This window comes from Arctopsyche grandis, chromosome 4, assembly GCF_051622035.1.
Source record: "Arctopsyche grandis isolate Sample6627 chromosome 4, ASM5162203v2, whole genome shotgun sequence".
NCBI classification, from domain to species: Eukaryota; Metazoa; Arthropoda; class Insecta; order Trichoptera; family Hydropsychidae; genus Arctopsyche; species Arctopsyche grandis.
The window spans coordinates 19,360,049-19,386,360 of record NC_135358.1 but is presented as its reverse complement, the minus strand read 5'-3'; the positions used below and the strand labels follow the sequence as shown (position 1 = coordinate 19,386,360).

Sequence of the window (26,312 nt, the reverse complement as noted above, 5' to 3'; positions counted from 1 at the left end):
CAGGAATGAGTAGCATTGCAATGCATTAATTTTAAATGTGTTCACATCACCACCTGCGTTGTTAGGGTAAAATAAGCAAACAATTGAATAATTTCAAATGTGTTCGCCGCTTGTGTTTTTCCAACAAATTATCATTACTGTAATTTAATTTGATTATTAAGTATTAATTTGAAACTGAAACATTTAACTCGAAACACATCGAGAAATGGGAGCGGGAATTGCGTGCGTTATTGGGGCATTGCAACCAGTGCCGGTTTTAGGGAGATTGGGTCGGGTGGCGCCCGAGGGCGCCACTTGATGCGCCCAAGGCGCTACAAAATTTTAGATCAGAGCACTAAAGGCGCATCTATGTTAGTTTCACATTTCACTGTGGCATCCACAATTTAAATCTTGTGCTATATGATGCTGAGAAATCTTCTGAAACATCACAAACTTTTTTTGGTATTCTCCCATGATTGTTTACCCTATTTTCAGCTTCAACATATCGCTGGAAGATTCTAACTGATAACGTGCAATTATATTCCTTAAAAAAATAATTTGACACATGATGGGAAGCGGAAATAGTAAGTTTCAGCTAAAGATTTAGCAATAGAATTACTAATAGAGTCGGTATTTAAACAATTAAAAAGTGAAACGGCAATTTGACGAAAATACACAAAACGAGTTAATCATTTGTCCTGATAAATAGTTAGAGGTCGAGTTTTTAAATCCTCTCTTAAGCCTTAACATTTGTGTCAACGAAAGAAAGATTCGAGCAGTTGAACAAATATTCAAAGACGTGGGGTTTTTTTTTTTGCATTTTGTAAACAATCTAACGGAAAGAAACGAACTTCGTAAATATTGTGCGGATCCTCAAATTAAGCTCGCCACGAATTCAAAAACTGATATCATTAGTAATGAACTTAATAGTTAAAAAGCCTATCTTTCAAATAAAAGGTAAAATGAATCCACTCATTGTATTAAATTTCATAAAACAACATTTACAATAATTGTTTCCGAACATTTGAGTTACTATGCGAATTTTGTTGACATTGCCTATAACTGTAGCAAGTGGTGAACGTAATTTTTCGAAACTTAAATTAATTAAAACTTATCCCTGGTCTACGGTATCACAAAATAGATTTTCCACTTTAGGAACTCAATATTTTGAAAATGATTGCTGAAAACCTTGATTTTTCAGCTTTAACTAAAGATTTTGCCGAAAAAATGGCTCGGAAAGTTCATTAGTGAGTGTGTTTGGGAAACCTTGTTAGCCACTTTTCTGCCGGTCCCAAGCCCGGAAAAAGCATGATGGTAACCCATTTTTTAATATTTTTTCTAGGGGAGCCTAGAAAAAAAATTGTCCGAGGGCGCCATAGGGTTCATAGGCCGGGTTCAGCTACATAGTATTTAAATAGAAGAGAACCGAAAACCGAAATTTAATTTTACCCAACTCGAACAAAAAAATGAACGGATTAAAAATTAAATTAAATTAATGAGCACCATCCATTGTATGTCGTGCCGACTACAAACGGAGTTTTAAATTAATAGTTGAACAATGCGCCATCTATGATCGAAGTATACTAAGAACATCCAGCAAGAGCTTTATGAAGCGTCCGATAGATGTCGGGCAAGCGCTAGACAGCGACGGCGCGATTTGATTATATTGACGGGCGCGCGAGTGCGAATGCGACCAGATGCGTGTTGTCTGTCTGGGCGTGTGGCTGCGGTCGTAAACTGTCCGATTCTCCGTTTCCGTTTCGACATCTGAAAGCTAGAAAATGGCGAGTGCGGGAAAGGGCGGAGATACTGGGGGCTCTCGGACAGCCCTTCACGTGCGCAGTGTCGTGCCCAAGAGGAGGTACACACTACGATTACGATCCCACTATCGCGATCCCACACCCACTTGAGACGATTTGATAAATATAGACCGGGCGACGCGGACGCTTATCCCCTCGGTCCAGACCACCAGCTCACACAGGAAACATCTCTGAATACTATAATAATATATATATACATTGTATATGCGGAGCGATCGATCGGTTTCGGTTTCGGTGTGCGGACCGGTTTCAGCTACGCAAGGTGCGGCCTGCCGGTTTCAGATTTTCACGAGCTTTTCATCTGACACTTTTATCGTTTGGCAACACTCACTGCCAGTCGAGGCGGACATAACCTACACTTTTCCCGATTTCATTTTCTACTATAAAATGTCTGATGAACATGATGTCTTAATTGATAAGCCTAATATATTAAAGATTCGTACTTACTTGAAACGATGAACTAACTATCAATGATTCAATTCGAATATGTGTTGAAGAATAATATATTAGGCTTCTTTTGTTTTCATTTATTATAATTCGGGTAATGGAAGAATGATATAAGATTTTTCATTTGTTTTTAATATTTGAAAAGTAAAATTATATTCATTTTTTTAAAAATGAGATATTCTTATTGGCAAGATTTTTGATGTAATAATAATGATTCATTATATTAATACATATAAGAAATTTATTCCACATGTATGTAAGTACGTACCTTGCGTTGTATTGATTAAAATGATTTTTTTTCTTTTCAGACAAGAATTGCTAAAATGGGACGGCTGGGGTTACAAAGATTCAAAATTCGACGTCGATGCAGTTTCCGGAATAATCAAATTCACTGGAAAACGGCAAGTTAATCTTAATTTTTCATAATAATTTTTATATATGTATAGACGGTTTTATATTTTTATCGTATCGATTATAAATCGTATCAGTTATAAAATATACGTAAAGGTGTACGTACATTTTTTTGGAAACGTCATCTTATGACGCGTTTATATAGGGTTTTAGTTTTATTTGTACTGATAACGATTTGTCACAGGTTGGGTAAACTGTTACAATATTTAGACTTCATATCTATTACTTAAGTGTGTATGATGAATCAAACGTTCCATGTCTAATACTTTTTCATAGAAAACACACCCAAATGTCGATCATTATATAAATTATTAATCTTTATTTTAAATACAAACGTATGTATATCCAAAAATGTGACTGATATCTAGATAAAAATTATAATTTTTATAAAAGTAATTACAATTTTTACATTTCACATATTTTTCGTGTAGTACAAATATCGTTGGCGAAAATTTCGTTACCAAAGAATGTATGACCACCCTTATTCTGTTTATGCTATAATTTCGTACCTAGGGGACGTACTAAATCGATAAATATGCACCGTTCCCCTCTTCATATCTTTCATTCATTCGGTCACGTGTTCAAAAGTACTGTAGGGTAAAATTACCCCAATGACACATTCGCGTACTTTGAAATCGTATAATTTTCCATAATGTTAATTAAATTTTTGTATTAAAATTCATCATTAATTTATTAATTTTGAATAAATTCATACCATTCAGATCTAAATATATATATATATCAAAAAATCAAATCAAAAAATATATATATATATATAAAATAAAATATATATATATATATATATATATATATATATATATATATATATATATATATATATATATATATATATATATATATATATACATACATACATATAGTATAACTACAATAAAATGAGCATTAAATACAAATATTGATTATACACGAATTTATGATGATGGCGTTTGCATAGTGCTCATTTTCTTTGACTATCGCATCTATAGGTTCATAAATACATACAGCACAGTTCAGAATTGATTGCTTAAAAGCCAACCGACAATCAAACTTTTATCACTATAATAAATAATATTGTGGCCTTCTAATACAATGGAAACATTTGTTTCACGTGAGGTTTATTTAGGTGTAAATTCTGGAATATTTACAATTATTCATCTGACACAATCATCATTAACGTAAAAAACAAAGAATGCTGGAAATAACTCATAAATTAATTTTCTATTAATCTATGTACCTACATATGTACATGTATTAGGAGTTGGAAATTTTTTTTAAGCTAAATAATACAAGTCTTCAAAGAATTTATATCTTTTAAAAATAATCACTTTTTTCATAAATATTTTTGTTTTAATTGTCTTTGCAAAACATTACTTTCGTGCAAAAAAGCAAGTTCTATTCGAAATTCAAAATAATTATTATCGATGATCATACTTTTTTTCTTAAAATCAAGCTTTCGGTTCTCAATCGCAACTTCATAACCTTGTTCATTTGAATGATATGCGCTATTATATTTTTCCTTGCATATCATTGGATTTAAAAGTCAAGTTGCGGTGGATTTTTTTAAAATCAATTGTTCGTAATTTATTTTATAAGACGCTTCGATTTTTACACAGCTATAGAGATAATGCATAATAAACCACAGGTCAAACATTTTTTGCAACGTTATAAACATTTGTCAAATTTAAGTTGTTTTAATTAATCAAAGAAAAACAATTGCACAAACTAAAAGGTCGACGAGTTTTTTAAAAAATATTTGCAAAGATAATATCAAACTATTGCGTTTAGTTTTTGAAGTAAAACTAAATAGCATATCTATTCATTCATACATATGTACATACTTAAAAAAAAACAAATAAATATATTCGTATAATATGTACATAAATAATCAATACTCTTTTGAATATAAAGTTGAAACTTGGGGCGAAGATGAATATTTTTTTTATCACGAATATTTTTCGTATCCAAATTGGACGCATATATTTTTGAGGTCTTCGTCGAGTGAAATAAAACCACATACATACATAATATGTTTACAACAGCGACATTTTGTAATAATTAATTTATCGTAATACGAACAGACATCATTACCTTCAATGTAGTGATTGACGCAACACTTAAAAGTTTCGTATTTCAAATCGTAGGCCAGTTACAGACTACACGTAGATAAACATAATCAATAGGTAATAAATAATTTTAAGCTGTTTGGTTTTTGTATTATATGTACATATGTATGTACATATATGTATAAGAGCTTTAAAAATATAAAATGCCATTTAATGTCGAGTTGATTTTCAAGCACTATTTAATGAATTATTTCGAAGAGACCAGTGACCTGCATCCGTTTATTTTATTATGAAAAATTGCAACTTGTCAAAATTTAGCAGAATAGAAACTTAAATAAGAAGGGATAATATGTTTGGCACGGCTGTAAAATAAATTACACGAAAAATGTCAAACCGACATTAATTGTCAAATTAACATCTCTAAAATAGCTCACACGACAGAATCAGCGTTCACCCGGCAAATCAAACGTCAAACGGGTTGCCAGTAACAAAAATAAAATTTTGACGTTTTAGTGAAATCATAACCAGGTACATTTTGAATGGGTATATAGTTCAGTGAAATCATATTTAATTAAATTTTCACTGGCCACTATTAGTGAAATTATAATTTTTGACAGTTGGATGATAGTGCGTCGCCCCGCTCCTGTCCATTCCCACTCTCCTCATGGTCCACACGTCGTAATATCCATCCAAACATCGTAATATCTTAGCAGCCAACACTTATTTATTTAAGGATTAGGTTAGGTTAGGTTAAGCTAGGGTTGGCCCTATTAATTTAAGATTAGGTTGTTAGGGTTGGTATTTATTTTTTCCAAATTTTATTTTTGTTACTGGCAACGCATGAGACGTTTGATTTTCCGGGCGAACACCGAATCTGTCGTGCGAACTATTTTAGAGGGGCATTATTTTTATTTGCAGTGCGAAATGTTTTAGAGAAGGGCATTCGCATATACAATGTCGTGATAAATAAAAACCTTATTTATCTGGAAATAGAGCTATTTTGCCGGGCCGATAAATGGTACCCTTTAAAAAATCATTATATTCCAAATTAAGGATATTCGGGTAAATATCTTTTCCAGAATTACATCTATTGTTTCGGGACAAATTCAAATGAGCAGTCAATAATTCGTACTTATGTACTCCTTAGTACTTAATTAAGTTTTTCTTTTTAGGATTTTTATTAGAATTTTTATTACATATGTATGTTGCTGCAAAATTTTTCAGTTTTTCTAAATTTTCACTAATACGGTTAGTAAAAGTTTAATGATCGTTTTTCAAATGATGTCATTGTAACTGATTGGCAATATCCTTTTGTGCGAATTGTCGGGCTTGAATCTACGTTAATTGAACAAAGTATGTACATTGTATGTATGATACGACGTCTTGTATGTATGATACGAAGTTGTAATAAAATGAGTTTATGCAATGTGATCCAACATAAGCATTGTAAATTAAAAATATTTCTAGTAATTACACACCTGAAACTATGTATGAAAACACTAATAAAAATTTGGCTCCTTTACTTACATATTTGGTTCAACTAAAAATTTTAGGATTTAAATTGAATTTGATGATATTTTGTAAATATGTAGATTATCATCTATGAATGTGTATACATAATACATTTTTATCATCGTTATATCATTACTTCTTTTCATATGCCTACTCCTTTTTTAAAGCTATCGGCTTTTCCGAGTATACCCATATATCACGTAATATGTACATATGTATCATGTATGTATGTACATATGTATGTATATTGAAGCTGTACAATACTAAATCTACTAACTATTTTTATATTGAAGCGATTGTTATAAAACTAGGCTAATTCAATTTAAGTCGTAACCCTTCAACCCAACAGTCTTAAGGTCTATTCATATTAGCACGGAACGTACCGGCAACTACACGTAACCAACAAGTACGGAAAGTATTCTTTGGCAAATTCTAAATCGACATTCAAAACATTCAAATAGATTGTACCAAAGAATACTTTCCGTAAATGCAGATTACGTGCAGTTACCGGTACGTGCTGAGCTAATATGAATAGACCTTTAAAAGTAGACGTATCGACTAATTGCAACTGTATCTTTGTTTAACTACATATGCAATTTTTAGTGTGGATTTTACGACTTTGATGTGCTCAAAGCTTTTTTTACAAAAAAAAGTACGGCGCAGGTGATAATTGTAGCTTACATATGTATACGTTACTAATTTCTTACGTTGTACCTATATCAACATTTTACAAACGAGATGTTTAAGTTTTTTTACATACATACATGTGCCAAAGAAGAATATGTATGTACGTATTTACAAATTAGAATATGATTCTATAGAAAGTACTATATACATTTTAATGATGCAGAATACTTAGTTTTTGTTATCTTTTGACTTGTGACTTTGAAAGGTTAATATTTTAAACATTTTTTCTTTAGTTTAAAAATTATACTAAATTCACTTGAATCTTTACTCTTTGATTCAACCTTGGACATAACACATACGTATAACATTTTTACTAATCGAATCGACCTCGTTGATTTTTAAAATCATTAGTGAACTCTTTCATCTTTTCACCAAATGCTACACTTTGAATATTGAAACCGAAACTTCGCAGCTCTCTAGCGCGGTGGTTTCCAACCGCGAAAAAATAATCATCATTTCTGACCTTTCTGCGCACCGATTCTTGATTCCTTTCATGTTTTCGCCAATTTTTGCATAGGATGGTTTTGTATATATTTAATATGTTGAATACAGGGTCGGATTTAGATGTAGTATGGCCCTAAGCTGTTTTACATGTGAGGTGCCCCAAACTCAAAACGCGACTATTTTTAATTAAAAAAAAAACAAATGGATAACTTTTAGTATGGCTGCATTTTTTTTGTTTTTATAGTAGTCTTAATCTTTATGATTAAAATCTTTTCGAGATTAGTTCAAAATTATTATGGATTTGTGGGTTTTGATATTAAAGGTCACATATATGTACATACATAAGTATGTATGTAGTATTCGGAATCATCGTAAACTTCATTGAAATAAAATCATAAATGAAATTTTAAAGAATGCATTTCCTATGATTGAATTTGAAATGTTAAATTTGTTTTGTAAAATGTTGAATTCGATTTGTAAAATTTTGAATTCGATTTGTAAAATGTTGAATTTAATTTGAAAAGTTTTGAATTTGATTTCTAAAATGTTGATTTTGGTGTATTACAATATTAAAATAATTATTACCCAAATTATTATTTTTAAAGAACATATGTATATGTACATATTTTAAACAATTCCCACGTATATCCCAATCATGTTTAATAGTCAGCAAAATAAAGGTGTTTTATTTTTAATATTAATAATATTTTTAAATTAAAGTTTCTTAAAATGTTGATTTAGATTTAAAAATAACTAATTTTATTTACCGATCTTGGGTTCAAAATTTATTTTTCGTTGAACCTACATATATTTACTTTATATTAAAATGATACATCTCATTTGGAGGCCCCTGGATTTTTAGGCCCTAAGCTTAAACTGAAGTATACATATACATATGTAGGTAATCCGGCAATAATTAAATATAATACTAAACGCAAAAAAAAAGAGTAAGGAAAACAGCATTAGATCAAACCAGAGAATATGTAACAGCGTTTTCAATTTTTTTGTCCAGCGTTGCTAATTTATAAAATGTGACTGCACATTTGACTATTAAATAACAAATATTTAAATATGCACGATACCAGTTAGGGTGCTTGGGGGTTAAATAAATTAAAAAAATATATAAACGACAGGTATATTTTTTTTGGGTATGACCTACTGAGGGGTACACGAATCTTGTGAAGTACCACTTTTTTATTTCATTCATTAATCAAAAATGAAAGTTAAAGGTTCAAAGCAGATAAGATACCGCTATAGTTCTAACCATATAAGGAAGTGCTAAGTTCTACTGTCTAATTGCATTTTTATGTAAATTCAGAGTCTTCCTGAAAGCTATTCAGAAGCGCTCGGCTACAAATCGCTGCAAACGACGCGGCTGCATGCTCATTTCATACTTTTGTCTCGATTTTTGCCTTTTTAAACTTGCCAGAAAGATCCAACTCTATTTAAATAATTGCCAATCATCAATGCACATCGAAATGTCATTAATGCAACCCAATGAATATCTCGTCTTTCATACATGCTTAAATTAAAACAGTCGAGACGTCAAATACCGAAATGCAGCCGCGTCGTTTGCAGCGATTTGTAGCAAACCCATTCAGAACCGCTCAACGGTACGTAACAGTGGCATGCCGGGAAAATCTCTTGTGATTTTATCGCACAGCTTTACATAAATGTGCGCGAGCAGGATACGAACGGGAACGTATGACGTCATCGAGTCCTCTTGTATACTGCTCTCGCACACGCGAGTAAGGCTGTGCGATAAAAACGGGGAGATTTCCACGGCACTATACTGGTTCGTAGATGAAATTAGACGGGTAAATCTCGGATAATCCGATAAGACTCATCAAGAGTTCCGCTTCATGGATGTCGAGTTTCCCAGTTGTTTCTTCGTATTGAGCACGGTTAGTCGGATAATAACACCTTGCGTTGTCGACGGTAAGTTTCATTAATTTTTGACCGTACCCAACAAAATGCAACGTAATGGCTGCTGGCCCCAGGGCGTATAACGCCACCGTTTGACCGCGGAAGAAAGTCGATCGTCCATTCGGCCACTCGCACATCGCTCATTCATCTTATTGCGCTTATGCAATCGCCAAAACTTATTTTATCCCATTATAATTTTTCGTCTCGACTACACCGGAAGGTTAGAAAGTTATTTACCTGGTCAGTATTTCATTGCGCAAGACTCTATGTACATACGAGTATGCATGCACACATTACATGTATGTACATACGTGTATGCGCTTGTCATCTTCGTACCCGACACTTGTAATCGGTTCCGTTTCCATGTCAAATGCAATCGCATTTGCATTGTATTGACATGGGTGGCTATTGGCGATAAGCAGCCCACCTGTGGTCATGAGGAAGTCCAATCAATGCCTGCCACGCCTATGTTTTATGTTTGTACAAATATGTATTGTAATATGCACGAGTGTATGTGTCTGAATATCATTGTATATATGTATGTGGAATGTTAAATATGAATAGTCTTTCCTGGCCGAAATTTGGGTTGTTCAATGTTCAAATGAGGAAAATTTCATCTTTAGCGCATTTTTGTCCTAATAGTTTGTATTATCATCGTATATGAGTAAATACTAAGATATTAGTTAGTAGAAAATTTTTTTATTGTTAAGTGATCACAGCTTATAAAAATCTTAATTGTTTTAGTACTAAATTTTGGTCGAAAGCTGTGCTAGTACTTGCCAATATAAACAATGAGCAGTTATTTTTTGGTATCAATTTTAAATTTATCTATATACATACATATATGCATATAAAGTATCAATATTTAATCGTTCCAATTCGATTTTAGCTCATTTTATACATATATAAATAGTGGGTATTTTGCCTTGGGATTTAGCTTTTTACTAACTTATTTCAGCTTTTTACTTACCTCTTATACAGTTCACATGGTTTTCGTGTAAGGGGTCATTTTTACAAAATAACAGAAAGGCTTAAAGCTTTCATCACTTGATCGATCCATTACAATATATAGATGTAATATATTTGAAATACATATGTATATGTTTTAACTAAAGAAATTAAGATGCACTCACCTACATATATACATACATACATAGATCAGTTAAGAATTGGCAGTTAATTTCTAAATGAAAAATGATTTATAATAAAATATAAACGGAATATAATAATTTACAATTACAATTATTTTTGATATTTTTTTTCGGTTTGCTGCCTCTCAAAACGCTTAGGAAGACACTTATGCTGCCTCTTACACCGCCTCTCGACCAATAGCATTTCGTGCAGACAATAGAACATTGTGCGTGCGAAATGATATTGGTCGAAATGGAATGAAAGAGACAGCAGAGCATTTTTACAGAAAGGATACGCACCACTTTGTGTGTGTGTTTTTTTAATAGTTTTGCACATGCTAAAAAACGCTGCTAGTTCAAATCCGTCCCTTCGTAAACTTCACCTCCTCGAGTGTTTTTGGTGATATTTTATCCTTGTATTGATACAGGTTTGATAGTGATCGATAATGGTGATTTCCATATTTGAAGAAATGTAGGAGAAACTTGTAGAAATAATATGACATGGAGATACGCCTTTCACAGCTGAAGTCCACCTACGCGTCCCGTGCCGCACTTTTGATTGCGTTCTTACCATTACTTGCCGATGCTCACGGGACGTCCCTGATCTAAACCGTGAAGTCTGATAAAATAAAATGTTATCAAGGTGGAAAACAATTTAATATAATCGAAAAGTTTTCAGCATAATTGTTGAACTTCATAAACTTTCATTCAGTCGATCTTTCGACTTAAGATCTTTGCCTTCTGATATTTGCGTTTTCGGGCGTTTCACTTTCGGTCCCGTGAGGGAGACCGTAAATGTACACATTCATGCATATGTACCTACATATATATTCCGATAAAAAGGGTTCAAATGTTCCATACATCTCATCGTCGACTTTCGTCATAGCTGGCTGTCTGCGAGATTTTCCCAACTAGGTATATAAAAAGTGGTCTACCTAGAAATGTCACGTGGGTTTATAGGGCCGTCGAATTTTTCGACCGATTCGATTTAACCGTTTCGGTGACGGATGAGAATTTCGTCTGCAAGTTCGAAAGTTGGTGCTCTAGCGTTTATATTACATATGTATGTATATTAGTATATTCAGAAGTGACCGGTTTCACGCGCTTATGACAAACATTACACCACATTATCGATTACATTGTCTGAGATAGATGTGATCTATTACCATTAATATTGCAATTGGTGAAAGCATATTCATAATGTTTATTCATAAGTTTGACTGATTAGATCGATTGTCACCTGTGGTGGTTTGATTCACACTGTATGTATATACATATGTACATGTGCCAGGAAAATTCATTATATGTATCCAATCTCAAGCATTTAGACATTAGGGTATAATACACATCATCGTCATCTACAGCCGCTCACCATCCACTGCTCGATGAAGGCTTCTCCAACACGCTTCCACTCGTCTCATCTCACCCCACACATTTTCATAATTTCGTCTAGTTATCTTCCCTGCGGTCTTCCTTTTACCCTTTTACATTCTCTTGGGTAACATTCTAGCACTTCTTTTGTCCACCATTCGTCTATTTATCTAGCCATGTGGCCCGCCCATTGCCATTTCAATCTCTTTCCTTTATCCATTATGTCCACTACCCTTGTCATACTTCTCACCTACGTGTTCCGCTTCCTGTCTTTCCTTATTATGCCGAGCATACAGCGCTCCATATTTCTTTGAGTGCATTAGACTTTTTGTAGCATCTTGGAGTTCAATGTTCAAGTTTTACATTCATACGTCAACACTGGCAAAACGTATTGATCAAAGATGTCTTTCTTCAGGCAGAGTAGCATTTTTGATTTAAAAACAACATTCATTCGTCCAAATGCACTCCATCCTAATTTCATACGTCTCGTTATATATTTTTCCTTACTATCGAATATTTTAAATAATTAAAATAGTCATAAGAATTTTTTATTGTGAAATTTTCACATTGCTAAATTAGTAAAGTGATTAGAAAAAAAATTACTATCTTCATTGTGGCAGATTTGTGAATGTCAATGTTGAAATGGAAAACAATCGCTTACGTGTGAAGATGGGTTAATCAAAATAAAATAAATCTTTTGATTAATTTCGAACCTAGTATATTTACATATTATACATATGAGCGTACATTAATTTTTGTTTAATCTTAGTATTTTGTAATTCCATCATAAAATTTTTATGACATTGGTGTAATTGCACCATTTTCACTAGTGTTCCGCGAGATTTATTACCTATTTATTTATTCGCAAAGCGATAAAACGGTCAAGGTGCTAATTTTGAAGTCGAAAGCTCAAGGTTCATTGGTTTTGACAATAAAACAAAAATCTAATATTTATTTGAACATCATTTATAGTAATTAATGTTGTATGTCTAAATTTTCCTTTTGCGTTCTAACAGTTTATTTTATCATATTGTCGTTGTCAAACCTACATATGTATGTATATCTGCTACGTGCAAAAATTATAACTTTGAGATATTGAAAAAAAAAACGTTCTCCTGTCCATGCTGATACACATAGCATTTTTTTTAGCGACCACAGTTCACTATATAATGCTTAGAGTCACATAGAAGTCTTTTTATACGAAAATTTGATTAGTAAACTAGTCATAATGGTCAAAATGTCCAAAATGTCGAAATCTCCAAAAAGTGCACATAGCAGATATTGGTTTAACAACGACGATATAGTATACATATACATAGAATTGGTTTTTTTTGTCTATATTAACGAACAGTTTATGATATCAACAATGATGACTGTCATAATATTAAAAAAAATAATTAGCTTTATATAATAGTTTGCGACGATTGATTTGTCATGTAGGAGACCAACGTTCACTAAATAATTCAACACAAAATATGTACCTAACTATATATGTAGCAATTGAAAATATCGCTTTACATACACGCCACTTGTGAGACAATTTCATATTGCGATCAATATCTGTTAAGTTTGTAAGCAGCTGTATGTACATATGTATGTATATTAATTGTACCTAAATATGTACATGTGTTAAGTTCATGAACATATTAGTTTGTTAAGTGCTAATAGTCAAAAGTTATCTTCAAATAGACTCACCAGGTGTTCACAACATTTTTGAACTTCCAAAGCCTTTAAGATGTCAAAACGCCAAGTATTTAAAAGGGTAATCCTATGGAAAATATATAACATCGTTGCTATGATTCCAATCTCCGCTAATTATATTAAAATATATCGCAAACCAGAGTAAGCACGAATACTCAGAGGATCGGACAAATGATTGAGAATACTTATGTTTATTAGCAAACCAGTTCGTTTGTCAATTTATTTTGTGTACACTATAACTCGCCAGATTGGTATGTTCATGAACGAAATGTACACTTGGACTGTAACATATAATACATATGTATGTACATATATGGATATCTTAATTTATGAAGATACTCTGTCATTATACATATGTATGTATGTATGTACATATGTAAAAAAGATGAGAAAAAGCTTTACTTTGAATTTTCAGATTTAATAAAACAGTTGAAAATATTTTTTTTATCTGTACATATGTAAGGTATAATACAGAGCCGTAGCTAGGGTAGTTTGCGCTCGGGTCAAACATGCTTCTACGGCCCTGGATATGTACATACATACATATGTAGGTTGGTATGTGCTTATAATACAGCGTGAACCAACACATCGATTATTAACATGTAGTTATTTCTTCATCCTTGAATTATGTGTATAGTATTTTTATTTCAAAATGGCGTATTTTTATTTTTGCCCCGTCGAAAACAAAATCCACTGGTGAGATCTTAGTTTTTTTCCAATTATTTACTAATACAGTTTTAATATGCAGATTTTTTTTATACAAAATAATTAATAAAATATGCACGCTTTTGTGAGGTAAAAACAATACATACTTGAAATTATTATTTAAATGCATCTCGACTTAATGAGCTGAAAAAAAGGTTATATTTGTTTTGAATACATATCAGTAATGATTAAATCGAATTTATTTTGTGTATCTAGGGAAGGAAAATGTTTACTTTTAGATATTTTAGATATTTTTCATACATTGAAATTTATTAAATACCAGTGTTTTTACCCGTCTTCGCTCGGCATTTGTAACATAAACCGCTTTAACATGGCCAATCTAATAGTGAACTTTTTATTAAATTTATTTGAATATCCATTTGTTTTTTTATTAAATTGAACGCGCGGACTCTACGAACCAAACATATATACCAATTCTCTTTCGAAATTATATATTAGATTTTAATAATGTTTTACATTTCTATTTAAGAAAAGTCAGGTTAATATTCCAATATAAACAGCATTACAATATAAATATTTCACAACCTACATACATATTTATAATGCGTATTTTTTGTTATAAGATATGTAGCTATGTATATGTACTTTCTAGTTGATATGTACATATTAATGTATGTACAATGGCGCTTTTAAATCCATATCAAGTTTCATTCACTGTGTATCGATTGTTATTCTTGACACTATTTTTACTTATTCGAGGTTGTACCTACATACATATATTGAAGTTTTCGATGTCTACTGTGGTTAATTAGTGAATATGAACAATAACACGTTCACGAAAATCCATAACTAATTTTATATACATATGTATGTGCATAAATATACATGTACACAATACAATCAATAAAGCATCGATAGGTCAATTTGCGACGTAATCAATTCTATTGTCGCTTTTGTTTTTCGACCTTAAGGAAAATATAAAAAAATATCACGAAAGAGAGATTTCCGAGGATTTTCACGTCATCAGAAGCAAGTACTAATGTTTGCATAGAAGGAGCTGTTGATTTTGCCAGCGAGTCTGTGATAAATGCTGTCGCAATGGTCAACACTTAACAGACCCGAGCAGCAATGTGTAATATTCATTTTTACAATGAGTTGACCATCAACTTCGGTTGACAATTTTTTTTTGCTTTCGTCGATCATTATTTTTTGCAATGTCCGACTATTTGCTATGCTCGAGCACTATTGTTATCTGAAAATTGTCGTCAAGGGTGCGACATATCATTAAAAGTATAGGACTTTGAATTGTTCCGCGTGATTGCTCATGTTCACGGTGCTAACTATGGATGGCGCTTATATTATTTTTTAAGTGGATTTTTCCAAGACTTTTCCGGTGGACTTTGTTCTTTTTTTTCTATTCAGTTGAAAATAAATTATATAAATACATAGTAAAATTATGGCGTGCACGAAAATGTTCTGTTTTTTACGGGGTTGTTAAGTCATTAAAAAAGGCGATTCTGACTCGGACATATTTTTCAAAATCTGACTTCGACTTTGATTTTAAAAAAGTAATTGAATTTTTCCAGGTACAAAAATATAGTCGTAATTTTAGCAAACAATGAGTTTGAAATTTCACCAACTAATGGTTACTTAACATTTGTTAGTGTCTTCTTTATATGTATAATGTCAATAAAAAAGAGATAGAAACACCACATCACAGATCTGCCAACATTGTTGATTGGTGAATCACGACTCCGACTCCGGTCAAAAAGCTACGACTCCACGAATCCAACTCCGACTCCACGGCCCTGTTTTATACTTTACCTATGTACGCAATAACAATAGAACGTTTTCATGATCTAGAAAAAATGTTTGTGTGTGTGCTGTGTATTTTTAAGATTTTTTGAACACCGTTAGTTCTATCGAACTGAAACTTAGTATTGGTTACTGAAATTCTTATCGACACGATGTGAATTTTTTTCAAATTTTTAAGTTGGCCGGAAATGGTACCTCCCCTTATAGGTGTCCTCTTTTTTTAAGTTTTTGAACTCAATTATCTCTCAAACCGCTAACTGAATCGGACTGCTTTTTTTTTGCATTTAATATAAATTATAATCTTTATAACAAAATATTTTTTGAATATTTTTACCTGAAATGGAAGTAGTATTTTCACATTAGAGAATCGTGGTTTTTTATGTTTTTCTCAGAAACCTTCTGGTTTATTGAACTGAAAATTCATATCTAAAAGTTTAAGCTTAATACTAAGTTATTTATAAAATTTGATAAGCATCCGTCAACCGGAAGTGGCAATTTACTCTTGTTCGATTTGTCTTCCACTATTTTTTCAAACCCTTAAACATGTGTGATCTTCACGAAAAAAAAAACAAGTAAAATTATTGTATCAATGTGATGTAAATAAAAAAAAATCACTAAATTTAATAAACCGGAAGTGGAATTTTTTCCTCTTAGAAAGATCAAAAATGTTGTGGCCACTATTCTGTCCACACCCTTAGCTGATAAGGTTCTGGTCGGAATTCGAAAACCAGAAGTAGTATTTTTTTTTAAAACAATATTTCATTATTTTATTTTGACCTTTTAAATTATTTTTATTTTCTTGATATGTACTGTATATAATAATTTAATTAACAAAAAAAATTTGAAGAAATTCCAACAACCGGAAGTAGAACTTTTGTCTTGTGCAAGTTTCCATACATTTGCGCTCAATTTGTATCGAAAATGCTGTCATAGCTATAAGTATTTCTTAATGCTGCCTGTACATATATGTGAATTTGTATATACGGTTTAATATCAAATTTTGTTTTGTGACCTTCTTATATTCCTCAAATACATAGATAAAGTCATGGGTTGGTCACATCCAAATTCTTTTATTTGACAAGTTCACAAGTTGAACGTGTGTCATGTATACAGGTATTTTTTGCCTTCATTAATTTTTCACGACTACTTTTCTTTTGACGAGGACATGAAGACAAGGGCAAAAACGAACCGCTTTATAGTGATATTATTATGTTTTTCTTCTGAAGGCAGTTTCTTTTCAACATCAAAAAGCGTTAGGATCTTCAATAGATCCCAAATAGGTCAAAACTTCACCATCATTCATTCGTTTCTTTGGTTGGCCATTTTCTCACTACATATTTGTGTTTCTATTGAGAAACAAACTTTTCAATGAACAAACATTGTCCTTCATTGGAATTTTAAACTATGAAATTAGTTTGATTTTATAATGAAAACTTATTCCTTATAAGGACGATATCTATTTTGTAGTTTTTGTGGTTTGTAACCAAAATACATTCATGGCAATGCTCTTTTTAAGCATAATGAAGTGATGTAGAATTTGTTACGAAATATAAGTCGTCGACAAATATACATGTAATAATTTATTTGACATAAATTTTGTTAAAAATTTAAAGAAAATTTGAATTTGTTCTAAGAATACTATATTATCTATTACGTACATATATGTTTATCTCATTTACAGCATTTTTTTAACATTAAATTCTGCAATGATTAATTTGGGAATGAATTCAAGTGGAATTTAGCCATATATAAATTTTTGTATCGAATTGATTTTTGTTTTTATACGTATAATCTGTAATACAATACACATATAGCAACATTTAACATGTATGAATTATACGTATTTTTAATATTTATTATGATTAGCGTACTACTGCGACACCCGCTATGTTTACTGATGAATATGTACTTTGACGACAAGATCCGGACGTTCGTACTGATGTCAAAAGAAGTTCACAAAAAACTTACACGAAAATATACCTATTATACATAGATTAGTTAAGTGTTTAGAAATTTTAATTACTCACAGATATGTATATTATACATACATAGATACATTACTAATATGCGTGGGCCACTTTTTTGAACAGGTATTGTATATGTACATATAATCGTGTAGGTTTATTTTCCTCATTCATTTATTAATGTTTTGGTGTCGATCTCACCTTAATTTATTTTATTTCAGTGTTTTTTCTCCGAGTTGTATTTAAATCGTTTCAAGTTTTCTTTCATATTTTAGATTATACCGTAAAAATTGAGCCCATTTGAGAATTAAGTACGAATTCTTCAATAACTTCCTCTGTTGTAATATTATGTACTACCTAAACTACCGCTGAGTAAACAATCAAAAAATACCGACTTTGTACTGGTAAATTTTATGTATTTTTTAACGTTATTTGTTCAAAAATTTAAACGTTATTCACGCTTTTTTCTGTTCACGTGCTTTTAGATAGAAAACACCAGTTTTCCACATTTTTTACTTCTATTTCGTATTAACGCGTAAACTCACTATTCAAACACGACTTTTAACCGGTCGCCGACGTGTGTACATTTCTTGGAACGTTTTTCTTTTTCAAAATGTATCCCATTTGTAAACATTGGCAAAAAAAACTTTGTAGGTATATTTTTTAAAATGTTCGATTGTCAAATTATTATGGATACATTTGCCAAAATTATTAATGGCCTGTTTTTTTTACATCACATTCTAACAATATTCTACATAAATAACCGTTTTAGGACTATATCTAAGAAAATTATATAATTGATGGTTTTTTATTTCTAAAACATACAAATAAATATTATTTTACACTAACTACGGTCTTTTTGACCGTGCACGAGTCTCAATTCTGACATAACTTCCAAAGTTCGTTTCACCTTTTCATTGCACAATATTTGATTCCATATCCAAAATGTGTTATGCAGCACGTTTGTAAGTATAATACGTCATATGTACTTAATTCATTATTTGTGTATTTGAATATGTATGTATGTACATATTTTCCATTGAACGTGATCCATTTTAGTGAAACGCTTTGGTTTATATTGTATGTTTTTTACACGCCTGTATTGGATAGATAGAGTTGACATTGATGCATTTACGAAATTACCTTGAAAGAGCGAGTAAATATTATAATATTGCACAATATTTGTATGTGTAAGGTAGGTGTGTTTTTTCATATACGCAATACAGTGGAATCCATTGAATGGAGATATGTATGTATGTCGAAAGTTCTTCGAAGGTAGACGAATCACTATGGACAAGTTTTGATCTATTAAAATATTTATTTAAATTTAAAGTATCAACACTTCTTCTCGAATATCATGACGTTTTCGCTACTTAATTTCGCGTTGACACGCGTCTAGTCTTCTCGAACGCCCACTTTGCTCAAAACAATTTTTTCATTTAACTATTTGCCCAGGCCATTCTTAAATGTCGACATACGTGTTTTATGTCTCTAAATATTCAATATTTACCCAAAATCACACGATAAAACATATTTTAAAAGGTCACGAAGCGCAACGATTATTTGTCGTGCAATTGAAACTTCGATATATGCAAAGTGTCCAATTTTACGTGTGCAAATCCTTATGGTTAGTAATGTTGAGCTTGCGTCGAAATCATACACATATGTATGTACATAGTTCAAAATATGTATCCATATAAACACATTGGTGTATATATTTTTTGCATTATTCTGTGGTAAGCCACTCAATTAGTAAATCTATAAAATATTTCTTGATGTACATGAGATGATTTTTAGGGGTACGTGATGTGATAAATAGAGCGCGGATAGAGACCGTGCTTTTTCCAGGAATCGGGGCTCCGGAGTCCAGGAATCGAACCTTTAGTAATGCATTTACAAAAATTGAACAATGAACGGCGCGCTCTGGGTCCGCTCTTTAGTGATAAAGATGAATAATGACGGAAAACATTGCGATCATTTCTGACCTTCCAAAGCAGCGATCATTGTTTACTTTTGCTTCTTTTGCCAAATGTTGCATGAAACAGCCTCCTATGCTTACTTGCTATCTAGGTATATACATCATCATCATCATCATTTACAGCCATTCGCCATCCACTGCTGGATGAAGGCCTCTCCAACACGCTTCCACTCGTCTCTGTTTTGCGCAACACTCATCCATCTCATTCCGCACATTTTCCTAATTTCGTTCACCCATCTTCCTTGCGGTCTTCCTTTTACTCTTTTGCCTTCTCTCGGGTACCATTCAAGCACTTCTTTTGTCCACCTTTCGTCCATCCTCCTAGCTACGTGACCCGCCCATTGCCATTTCAATCTCTTCACTCTATCCACTATGTCCACTACCCTTGTCATATTTCTCACCCACGTGTTCCGCTTTCTGTCTTTCCTCGTTATGCCAAGCATACAGCGTTCCATACTTCTTTGAGTGCATTGGATTTTATTTAGCATCTTGGCGTTCAGTGTCCAAGTTTCACATCCATACGTCATCACTGGCAAAACGCATTGATCAAAGATCCTTTTCTTCAGACAGAGTGGCATTTTTGATTTAAAAACAGCAGGTATATACATATATACATATAATATATAAAAACGGACTGAAAAATGGATATATATATATATATATATATATATATATATATATATATATATGTATAGGTATATACATATATGTGAGGACGAAGGGGGGGGGGGTGCCAAATTCTAGATTATTTTTTGTTTAGGATACAGACTCCATTTTCAGTTCCGGATACCGATCCCTGTTTCAATTCCGATTCCCGATTTCTGTTTTAGTTCCGATTCCGATTAATTATTACCATACGTAACTTTATTTTAAATCACGTATCAATTTGTTTCCGAAACCACCCGTTGAAAACACGTGCACAACACTAGTATATACATATGTATATACAAATCAATGTTTCTCTGTCTCACGTATGAGTTCATATGCCATTCAACCGATTACGATGAAACTTACATGAATTATTGTGTGTATGCCCACGATGGTTTCTGTAAAAAAAATCGCGCAAAAACGGGAACGGGAACGTAAATTGCATGTGTTATTGTGGTATTGCAACGCATGCCGGGTACAACGCAAGTATTGTCTCAAATTGCGACCCTCTTAACATCCAGCCAATTGGCTAGCAGCAAGGCTCGGTTGTTGGGCTTTTTCCGAGCGCCGAGAGGCGCCAGGTTCGATCCCGTGAGTTGACCTCGATTGAAAAGAATTGATTCTGAGTATATCTAGAATGCTGCTGGTTAGACTTAGATATTTGTGACTCCAGGTTGATCGTTTCCTATAAGAGTTCGCCAATTTTTCTGATTTCATTGTTGAAACGGTTCCTGAATTAAATTGGTCAAAAACCTTCCTACCTACATACTATGTCACCACTATTTGAGTATGATTAATCTATAATAAAGTTTACTTACAAATTAAAATTAATAGATGTCTTGTTAATTTCGAGTTTGCAGTGTCTCGTAATTCAGCGACTTATGTAATAAAAATACTGCATTGTTTGTAATTGGCCAAGAAGGCGCAATTGGTTTTACCTGTTAGGCCTTTCTAGTATATTACATCATATATATAAAGACGGTAATCTGTGTGTGTGTGTGTGTGTGTGTGTGTGTGTGTGTGTGTGTGTGTGTGTGTCCTAACTCTCGCCGAACATAATGAATGAATCGATAAAAATCGATAAATTAATTTTTCGACGAGACGACTTTGTCGCGACTCGAACCGATCACCACAAATAGCCTGAATATGGGTCTAAATTGAGCTAATGGTCACGTGCATCACGCCAAATCCAATTCTTCATTTCGCCTTTTTTTTTTAAACATTAATTGAAATATTCCTTCTCGCCATATAAAAATACGTAATTATAATTATTTTATTTAGCGAGGTTTTGAACCATTTTTTTTCTTTTCATATAAAACAATTAAATATATATTTTTAATTGAAATTTGAAATTAATTTATATTTTAGCGATATTCAAAAATAAAATTAATTCTAGATCGCGGGGTCGAGCTGGGGTCCTTGGGTTCAGAACATTCACGCTAACCATTAGAAAACGGTCTCGATAGAAAAAATGCTCTAAATTACGTACATAATATTCGATTACCCTTTACAAGTATGGGGAACCAATCATTCGCGTATCTTCGGCTTTCGTCGAGAATCGACAATCGAAAATTTTTTTTCATTTTTTTCATATTTTTCATTATTTTCAGTTTTTTCAGTTTTTTTCAGTTTTTTTCATTTTTTTTTCATTTTTTTCAAATTTTTCATCTTTTTCATTATTTACATTTTTTTCATTTTTTTCATGTGCTAAAATAAAATTATATGAAATAATCAAATGAACAGTCAGATTCTTATGTTTTTTTTTCTATTAAAGTAATTACTTATATGTATGTATGTACATATGCATTTGTCAGGCGTCATACTACGCCTTTGAAAAAATAAAATCATTTCGCAAAGCTTGGTTCAAATTTTATTTTTTTGTTTTTTCAGATATGCGATAGGTGACTTGGAATTGCCCTTCTTTGTGGAATGGGTACTGAAAAAGTTTGACGTCGATATTAACTTTTCAGTAAGCCGGGATAGTTTAGAGCCTGGAGACGATTTATGTCCTAAATCACTTATATCAGATGAACTTCTTGAAGAGATCAAAGACTTGGGCATTTCCACGTCTATGGAATTCATGGATCGTTTAGTTCACTCGCACGGTCAAACTCTGCACGATATTGACGTGCTAAAAAGGCACAAATTCGAACGAGTGCCCGACGTTGTTGTTTGGCCTACATCTCACGAAAGCGTCGTAAAGTTAGTCGAATTAGCCGATAAGCGAAATATGGTCATCATGCCTTTCGGTGGTGGCACTTCCGTGTCCGGAGCTAACGAATGCCCAGCTCGTGAGATGAGGCCTATCATATCGTTGGACACAACCCAAATGAACAAAATCCTCTGGGTCGACGAGGATAACTTGGTAGTGTGCTGCGAGAGCGGTATCATAGGTCAAGATTTGGAGAGGGAGTTGCGCAAGCTGGGATACACCGTGGGTCACGAGCCAGACTCTTACGAATTTTCTTCCGTGGGTGGGTGGGTGGCGACACGTGCTAGCGGTATGAAGAAGAACACTTACGGCAATATAGAAGACCTGCTCGTTCACGTTAAAATGGTGACACCCAGAGGAGTCTTAGAAAAAGGCTGTCGTGTCCCCAGATTATCATGCGGTCCTGATTTTGAACAGATCATCTTAGGATCTGAAGGCTCCTTAGGTGTTATCACTGAAGTTATCCTCAAAATTAGACCAGTCCCTAAATGCGTCCGTTATGGCTCTTTAGTATTTCCGAATTATGAAAGCGGAGTTCATTGTTTGAGAGAAATAGCACGACAAAGATGTCAACCATCTAGTATTAGACTTATGGACAATGAGCAATTTCAACTTGGTCAAGCTCTTCGACCCAGACCTTCATATTTTAGTTCATTTTTAGACGGATTCAAACATGCTTATCTTTTCAAAATAAAAGGATTCAATGTAGACACTATGTGTGTTGCTACTCTTCTATATGAAGGTGATGAAGATCAAGTTATAGCTCATGAAAAAAAAATCAATTCCATAGCTGCTCAGTATGGAGGTTTAGCAGCTGGTAAAACTAATGGAGAAAGAGGATATTTGTTAACATTCGTTATAGGATACATCAGGGTGAGAATTTAGATTTTTTGTATTTTAAAATCTTATATTTATTTTTCTTAAAATTTTATTAATGTTATTTTATGTAATATTGATTGTTGGTAGGATCTTGCTTACGATTACAATATATTAGCGGAATCCTTCGAGACTTCGGTACCTTGGGATAGAGCGATATCACTCTGTCGCAATGTGAAGCACCGTATTATTACAGAATGTTCCAAAAATAATATTAAACACTACTTGATGTCGTACAGACTCACACAAACTTATGATGCTGGTTGTTGTATATACTTCTACTTCGGTTTCAAATTTGAGGAGCATACCGATCCGTTTGGAATGTATGCAATGATTGAAGAGAAAGCAAGAGATGAAATAATTGCGTGTGGAGGTAATTTTTACTTTTTTTTTACTATACCTACATTTCTAGGTAGGTTTATTTTGATTTAAAAATTGATAATTGACTGAAAATTTGTTTTATTGTAGGTTCAATATCTCATCATCATGGTGTAGGAAAAATGAGAAGAAAGTGGTATAAAGAAACAGTTTCAAAACCAGGATACAATGTCTATGTTGCCACTAAAGCTGAACTCGATCCCAATAATGTTTTTGCTAATTCAAATCTTATAGGTGAATTAAAACCAAAAAGTAAACTATAAAAAAAACCATGAACGGTTTCTCATGTGTTGACATTTACCAAATTAAAATAATTAAAGTTTAAATAGTCCCTTCTTAATCTTTTATATTACTATGCTGTTAGTGGTGTGTGGTGTGATGTAATTTTAAAAATTAGATTTAATTTTATTTCTCACTCCAAAGACATTAACTAAAGTTGTGCCTTTGTGTATGAAAACTGTGTTCATCAGATGTGTTGACATACAGGTGATTTACAAAAAAAAGGATTACCAATCTACATATGTATGTATGTATATGTATTAAGACAGTATCAAAACTATTTGTTTAATTTTTTATTTATTCATGTTATATGAATATATAATATTTATTGTATAAGTTATTTTACCATTGACAAAAAAAGTGTCTCGTCAAACTTTGTGATCATAATTATATGAAAATAATTAATATTTATGTATTATATATTATGGAATGTTTTGAAATAATAAATAAATACTTCTGAATTTTAAATATAATATTTTCTAACCAATTGATCATTTTAGTTTATCGATATGTCAAAAAACAAAATTTTGAAAATGTTGTCCTATTTAGATCCATAATTATTTGAAGTTACCAATTTGAAAAAAATAGTTAAGAGCTATGTATGTATATATATTATACGTTAAAATTATATTTAAGATTTTATATGTATAAGATTTTACAATTTAAAACTGTGCAATATAAATAAATATTCAAGAGGATGAATTTGAATTAAAAGTTTAAAATTTTGACATAATTTTTTTGTAATGTAAAGTTATACATTATTATTTTTTACTACTTATATCTAAACAAATTTTATGTTGCATTGAATAAATACAAAATACGTACATATATAAACATAGAAATATAAATGGTAAACGAAATGAAAGCAGTTACAATAGCTTAAAACAAATGCCAAAAAATATTATTTATTTTAGAAATCCAAAAGGTAATGTCATTAATATGTACTATTTTGATTTATTCTTAAAAATATCTGTAGAAACATGGAAATGCAAAAAAAAATCTTAATGTATATTATTAACATTTTATTTGTTTTTATATTGCCAATAAAACAATGAAATTAGTGCCTGGTGATAAACAATTGAATTGGTTAAAAGTTTTTACCCATTCTTTGGAGGTACTTCAACATATTATGAGAACATATTGACAAGCTTATATATTAATAAAGCACAGTATTACTTTGCAAAATAAATTGGGAAAGTTGTTAATTTATTTTCTATTATGACAATTAAAATTTGTTGAGGTAATTTTGTGAATTTATAATAAAAATAAACGCTTTTATATTGAATTTGTTTTTCTTGTTCTGTTTGTTATAACATTACGCTGAGCTTTATATATACAAATATATGTAATAACAAATTACATATAACAGTATTTCTGACAATAGAGTCGCATAACTAAAGGCCTCATTTGTAACTGAAATTGGACAAACATACATTACAGATAGCAGATGCACTAATTTTACCTGCAGCAAATATAATAACTGATTTCATGATTTCTTTCTTTTCAATTAAATTTCAATGTCTAACGATACTGGAAAGAATCGAATTGAAGAAATGTCAAATAATATAAAACTGTGTTCCACGACCGTGGCACATCAGTATGTCGTTGGGTTATGTATACATATTTATCAAATAAAAAATACATAAATTAATATAATTTTTTGAATAAAACCTTTTGTATATTACTATTCTTATTTATGATGTGCCGTGGAATTCTGAGAAGTTTTAGTAAAAATGCACAGCCAAGTATTTCAAGAACTTATTAATAAGGAAATAAATTGAATTTTTTCTCTAAATTATTTCTTATAACCACTTAATGAATTTATAGTCAACATATTTGTTCAATACTAACCCTCCCCCCCTTCCCCAGATAATATCCTAGGTACATTTGTTAGATGATAAAATTGTTAATGTTAATAAAACTAATAATGTTGATTTTGTAGCATTTATTTACATAAAAAAAAAAATAATTTTTATTATTTTCTAATTGACAAATGTTTTTTATC

At 31.9% G+C, this 26,312-nt stretch overlaps 1 protein-coding gene across 1 annotated transcript; it reads left to right on the top strand.

Annotated features, from left to right (window-relative positions):
* The first annotated feature begins 1,658 nt into the window (after positions 1-1,658).
* LOC143910518 (alkyldihydroxyacetonephosphate synthase, peroxisomal-like) lies at positions 1,659-25,589 on the top strand. Its single transcript, XM_077429022.1, has 5 exons — positions 1,659-1,840; positions 2,555-2,647; positions 22,453-23,647; positions 23,741-24,023; positions 24,119-25,589. The coding sequence occupies exons 1-5, from the start codon at positions 1,761-1,763 to the stop codon at positions 24,289-24,291; spliced, it is 1,824 nt and encodes a 607-aa protein (XP_077285148.1). The 5' UTR covers positions 1,659-1,760; the 3' UTR covers positions 24,292-25,589.
* Positions 25,590-26,312: the final 723 nt, after the last annotated feature.